Below are 6,157 nucleotides of genomic sequence, written 5' to 3'. Positions count from 1 at the left end.
ATCTCATGCTTGGTTTATCATCACTTCCTAACAAATATTCTTGTTTCCAGTCTCCATACCTAACCCCATCCTAGCTCCAATCCATTTTGCACATTGCTATAAGATTATTTTTCCTTTTGTCAAAAATGTCCAATAACTCCCAGAATATGACAGGATATTATTTCAATATCTCAGCTTGGGGTTCAGCATCTTCCTCAAACTTTCTTCACCCTGCATTTCCATCTTTATCCCTCATCATTCCTTTTCCCGTAGCTTCCATTCCAGGCAAACTGGTTACCTTCCTATCACAGGAACAGATTTCCCACCTCTGTGCCTTTCTTCAAGCCGTGTCCCCCTCCTGGAATGCCTGTCTATGTTTTCTCATGCCATCCTTCGGGGCCCAGCTTGTGTGCCCTTCTTCCTTGAAGCTTTCTAGCAACGTTTGCTTCATTTAACCAGACAGTATATATTTGACAATGAACAGATGTCCAGATGTTACTGTTAGTAATCCTTTTGTATTTATGTACCTTATCTCTCCAGTTAGATTTTAAATTAAAGCACGAGAACAATTTTTTGTCACTTGAAACATACAACTTTATTGATGATACACAAATGAAGTCTTTGGTGGATAAATTCAAGTCAAAACAAATGATAGAAGTGTAGGCTACTCATGATGGACAGGTTCACTGTCAATTCACATAGAGGAACCAGTAAAAATATTTCCATTCAAGCAGCACGATTAAAATCACAAATGTGTTTTCAGTAAAAGAAGACTATTTATTTGGTATCCATAAAATGGTTCAGCTTAAAGCTGGAGACTGTCACAGATAACATCACTCTGGATGATGCATTATTCAAAACTGGCAGCTGAAAGGATCCCTTTACTATTTAAGCAAGTGGAAAAGCAGTAACTTTCAATTTTCATTGCTTCCAGACTGCAAAACCAAGAAATTTCAAGTCTTTTAAGAGCACATAGCCAATCAGAATTTGTCCACTAGTTTTATAACTTTCACTTTCACCAAGAGGTCGTGGTGATCTGCTAAGGCTCGAATTTTCTTAACACACACTCCAGATGTAGTGCATAAGTAAAAAAGGGAACCTTTATTGAATTCTCTGTAGTTGAATACTTCTGCTCTGAGATTGTCGTAGATGATCTCAAATAGAGTAAGGGCATTAATAAGAATTTCTGATTCCACATAAGAATTGTAGAGGGAACTAAATGATGACGGCACTTGGGTACTGAGCAGTTTTTTTAACATATCTGGATTTTCAGCAAAATTCGAAAGTATTTTCAAAATCTCAACCTTGATTTTTCCACCTCCCTGAGATAACAAACGAAAAAAGTTTGCAATGGAATTGACAAGTAGGTGCTGGTAGTCATTAGTAATAGTCATGTTGGTTAAAAATTTTAGTCCAACTACCTGTACTGCTGAGTTCAGATTAGAGGCCATGATATCATCCATCACTTTATTCATGTATACCTGAAGCCGGCCCTGATTTTCGTAATTCTCACTCAGGTTATTCATGGCCATTAAGGCTTTTTCCTTAATGTGGGGATCACTTTTGTTGATCATGTTTGCAATAATTGGGAGGCCTCCCAATTTGCGAATTGTGTCTTGGTTGCACGAGTAATTGGCATTGTTGCTCAAAGTGAGCAAAGCTACCTGTTGGATGAAAGGATCATCCGATTTCTGAAGCAAAGCAAGGACTTTCCTGAGATCTCGGACACCCAGAATCTCATCAATTTCATAAGGAAAGGGGCGCTTCTGCACAGCAACGGGTCTCCTCCCTCGCCCTCTCTGCTGGGTCTCAGGCTCAGAGTCTGACTCAGACTCTGTGTCAGTCCACCCGGACTCCCCTTCCTCAGAATCGGGGACCTCTGCCAGGAAAGCTTGTCCCCCATTAGCAGAGGCTGCAGCAGCGGCTGCAGCCCCATCCCCAGGTCGGAAGCCCAGGCCCAATTCGTCTACTTCAACCTTGTTTTTCTTGCCTTTGCCCTTGCCTCCAGTCCGGGACCTAGTTCCACCCTTTGCTCCACCTTTGGGTACAGCTCCAGTCGCTGACCCGGCCTTAGGTATAGCTCCAGTATGAGCCCCAGGGGTTGCTTTCTTGGCCGCTGCTGCTGTTCTAGGGGACCCTGAAGTCCCAGGAGCCTCTGCAGCCCCAGTAGGTGCTGCTGCCCCAGAGGGCGCTGCCAGTACGGGAGCCTCTGCTGCCTCAGTAGGCACTGGTGCCCCAGGAAGCACTGCTGGCGCCCCTGAAGCCTCTGCTGTGCCAGGGACTTCTGCCAATTTGGGAGCCCCTGCCATTGTGGGGGTCTCTACAGCTGTGGGAGCTTCTGCCTCCCTGGGAGGTGGTGCCATTGCAGAAGCCGCTGTGGCCCCGACTACTGATTCAGTCTTAGACCCAACCCCAGCCCCTTCTGCCCGCTGGGCCTGACTTCCTCCCCCACTCTGAGCCCCAGCACTGGATGCAGCCGGGGCGACTGCCTCACTTCCAGCCACGTTCAGAGCAGTGGCTTCATCTTGGGCCCTGTTCTTTGCCTTAGTGCGGACTGGGGTTGGAGGACCAAATCCTGGCCCAAGGTCAATTGTGAATCCAGCCCTTAGTCCAGCTCTAGCCCTGGCTCCAGTCCCGGCCACAGCCCGGGTCTTGGGCTTGGCCAGTCTCTTTTTTGTCTGGTTTCTTCCCCTGGCGTATTTGTAGACACAGTACCAGGCACTAGCTCCAATCACTATCCCGGCGGCTACGCAGCCAGCATCCCGAACGCGGCTCATGTTGCAGCTGTAGTAATTCTCTGACCCAGGTCGTGGAGTTGGCTTGCCCAAGAGGGATGCGTGCACGTCTGGGTGAGGTGCTTCAGTTCAGGCTCGAAAGTTCCGCCGAGGCTGCAAACTGAGCAGGACCTGGGTTAAAGGATAGAAATGAGGCTTAGAGCTCTGGCTCTCTTCATGCCTACTCAGGCCTACTTAGAGGAGAGTCTGAGGACATAATGCTTGGCGGGTGGGCTAGTATACAGATACAGGAGTCAAGGCCTGTGTTTGCTGATTCAGGACCTGGGTTATCCAATGTTTTCTACATCTTCAGCCTTAGCCCACCCTGCTCAATGACAACACATATCACTTCCCAGCACCTAAGTGGGGGATGACAGGCAGTATGGATGTCAAGAAAGCTGGTGGAGAGCATGAAAGACAGTAGAGATCCCAGATTCTGCTCTGATACCCCTACCCCCACTTCAAGGTCTCCAGATGGTGCTCATGCACCTACCAACCCACTGGCAGCAGAAGCAGTTTGCTCTTTTCCTCCAGGCCTGTAGTCATACAGGGCCCAAAAGGCAGACAGACCTGCGGAGAGACCCCAGACAGGGCGTTTTTGGGTTTTGGGGCCTTTGGTAAATGGATTCCACTTCCTTTCCTGATTTGAATCCCTGGAGGCGAAGTTTGCCCCTCTCAGGGCTCCTCTTTCCCTATCTCTTCCTCTTCAAACCATTAATTAAGGCGGCGGATACCACACCCCTTTTCTTGCACCAAAAAGGACTGGCCAGGGGCACAGGTGTCTTGTAAAGAGGGAGATGATGAGGAAGAGGAGCCCCTCGTGTCAGATTCTGCTCTGGTTTCTGCCACACCCACACCAGGGGTTCCCAGACAGTTCCTCCGCACCCACTGACCTCCAAGGATTCAGGGATTTCTCTCCTTCCTTCAGTTCAGTTAGGGCTCCATCCTAAGGACAGACTGAAGGGCAGGAATATAGACAGCAGACGTTGGAGACTGAGAGCCTGGTGGATGGAACAGACCGAGGACAAAAGTCCCAATAATTGCCTTTTATCATTCACATACCAGAATGACAAATGGTTCCACCTCTCAATTCCAACTCCTCACCCCCGCCTCCACCCCCAATCCCCACCTCCTGCGCAGACTCCCCAGGCACTCAACCCCTCCTTCCCTTTGCCCCGCCCCCTCGTCCGCCATTTCTCCCAGACACGCAGCCACACCCCTTCTCCTGCACTGAAGCGGGAGGGGGCGGGGCGAGGGTGCGGCGAACGCTGGATGGGAAGCGGGACGAGGGATTATTGTGAACAATCTAGTGTCCCTCTCTTATGACCACCCGCCCTTCAGCCCAAGCCCCAGCGCCTAGGGCTAGCGTTAGCCTGCAGAATAGGGGCCCCAATATCTGTCCTTTCGGTTTGAGGGTCGTGATTTTCCACTGTTTCTCCGCTCTGGGCTCCGCCTCCTACCCCCCACCCAAATCTCCCGTTAACCGCCATTTCTCCAGCAGCGTACCCGAGCTCCTTTCCTAGGACGGAAAAAACGGGGGTGAAGGGTTGTGTGGGTCGGAGGTGTCTGGAAAGCAGCCTGGGAGTTAGCACGGCAGTTTAATACCAGATTGTCTCAGGGGCCCCCCCGCCTGTGAAACCCAAACAGCGCCAAACCCGCCATCTCCCCTACAGTGGCTGGCACACCCATTTCCCAGTGCCCCCAAAGGACAGGGGTTGGCCGGGGGGAAGGGAGGCTGCGGGGGCGGTGGTTGGGGAAGGTATCTGCAAAGTGAGGGTGGGAGTGAACAAGCCCGATTGTTTCCAAATTGCGTGCCCCTCCGGTCCCCCTTTCCCAACCTCCCCACTGGCCTTATGTGCGCTGCCACGTTTATTTCTCTTCCCTCCTCTTCTCAAAACAGGACGGGATGTGGGGTGCGGGGCCTGAGTGTCAAAAACAAAAACAGAAAACACTGGCTGGGAGAGGAAGTAAGCGGATTCTCCGCAAGTACATCAGAGTCGTTACGTTCCCCCCTCCCCCTCTCCCCGCCGCCCACCAAAATGAGCTGCGACTGAGCGCGGGGGTCTGGAAAGCCGGCCAGGAGCGGGCGAGGTGGAGGCGCCCGTGGCCTCAGACTCCCGCATCTCTGGGCTACCCCTTTCAGAGGTGCCAGGCCATGCCCACCCTCACACCCACCTGCCCGATCTGGGGGAATTTTCTCCTCCTCCTCCTCGCCTGGGTTAAACGCACGGCAGTGCGCAGCGCAATAGAGTTGGTACCCAGAGGAGGACGGAGGACGGCGGTCAGGGCTTTAAGTACCTTTGCCCACGTCAGCTCCTGGTCACGTGAGGACCGCATCGCCAGTAAGCTTGGGTCCCCAATTTCCACTCCCTCCAAGAACAGAGCCCTCTCCTTTACCCCTGCTCCCACCTTACCCCACCACATCAGGTCCTGTCACTCATTTTTTTTGTCTTTGAAGTCCCGGAGGCCACAAGTAGCCCCTCCAGTCTCTCATGCACTAGTGCCCACCATTTCCCTTGCAGTTGGGCCCCTGCTCCAGTAGGTAAGGGGCAGAGTGTGAAAAAGGAGACAAGGAGTGGGAGTGGGGTCTGTACTGCTGTAACACTCCTCTGTTTTGTTTTTAAAGCTATCACCACCCTTTATCGTTAGAGTAAGAAAATGCAGCAAAACAAGAGTTCAGTGTGGGACACAGCAACAAAAAAAGTAGGCATGTTTTATAAGAAAGATTTCCCACTAGTATTGGAAGGCACCATTAATTTTGGTTAATTTTTACCACATAGACAATGAATTCTGTTGGCCATATAGGAATAGTTTTCAAAACATGCTAAGGTACTTGAACATCCAAAAATGGATTTTTTCTCAACAAGGTAAGCATGTTTCCATATGATCTGTAAATTGATCCACGGAGAGATACTCAGTTGTCCGATCTTATTTTGGACAAATAATTTCCTACTTTTTCTCCTTCTGGGACAGCTTTTAAGTTGGATAAATAAATGATCCTGTCTTGTTCTGTTAGAGAAATACATTTATTTAATGTTGCTAAACCATTGCTGACTGCTGCGGGAACCTTCTGTAATTTGATGGCTGTAACCATGGCAGTTTTGAACACCTGTCCCTGGATTAGGTTCCAGTTTCTTGATTCAGCTCTGGGCAAAAGGAAGAGCTGTCAGGCCAAGGAAATGACCGACATGAGGGATGCGGAGATGGTCCAATGCTCCCTGCCCTGTGTCAAGAGGGGAGGGAGGAAGGTGCTGTCCCTCTACCCCCTCCCTCTCCCGTATCCCAGAACCTCTCATCACCTGCAGTCAGGCACCTGACTCTGTTGCTCACTCCAAAAGTAGACATGGACAGGTGACCAGGGTGGGAAATGTCGCCTTTACTCAGGTGACCAACCTGGGTAAATG

At 50.3% G+C, this 6,157-nt stretch overlaps 1 protein-coding gene across 3 annotated transcripts; it reads right to left on the bottom strand.

Moving 5' to 3' along the window:
• Positions 1-548: 548 nt before the first annotated feature.
• On the bottom strand, positions 549-3,759 carry ARMCX2 (armadillo repeat containing X-linked 2). 3 transcript variants are annotated; one of them, XM_046674155.1, is made up of 3 exons: positions 3,647-3,759; positions 3,247-3,323; positions 549-2,885 (listed from the first exon to the last, which is right to left on the bottom strand). In XM_046674155.1, exon 3 carries the CDS (start codon positions 2,754-2,756, stop codon positions 960-962), a length of 1,797 nt encoding a protein of 598 aa, XP_046530111.1. In that variant the 5' UTR covers positions 2,757-2,885; positions 3,247-3,323; positions 3,647-3,759; the 3' UTR covers positions 549-959. The 3 variants fall into 3 exon arrangements, with proteins under 3 accessions (XP_046530111.1, XP_046530112.1, XP_046530113.1); XM_046674156.1 differs by having other exon boundaries at positions 3,251-3,323; XM_046674157.1 differs by lacking the exon at positions 3,247-3,323 and having other exon boundaries at positions 3,647-3,757.
• Between the last annotated feature and the right edge of the window lie 2,398 nt (positions 3,760-6,157).

The sequence above is a fragment of the Equus quagga genome, chromosome 10 (genome assembly GCF_021613505.1).
Source record: "Equus quagga isolate Etosha38 chromosome 10, UCLA_HA_Equagga_1.0, whole genome shotgun sequence".
Taxonomy (NCBI): domain Eukaryota; kingdom Metazoa; phylum Chordata; class Mammalia; order Perissodactyla; family Equidae; genus Equus; species Equus quagga.
This window is presented reverse-complemented; position numbering and strand designations above follow the sequence as displayed.

What these genes read in the sequence shown, in the direction of transcription:
- ARMCX2 (XM_046674155.1), bottom strand. Translation starts at nt 2,756, where the DNA reads ATGAGCCGCGTTCGGGATGCTGGCTGCGTAGCCGCCGGGATAGTGATT.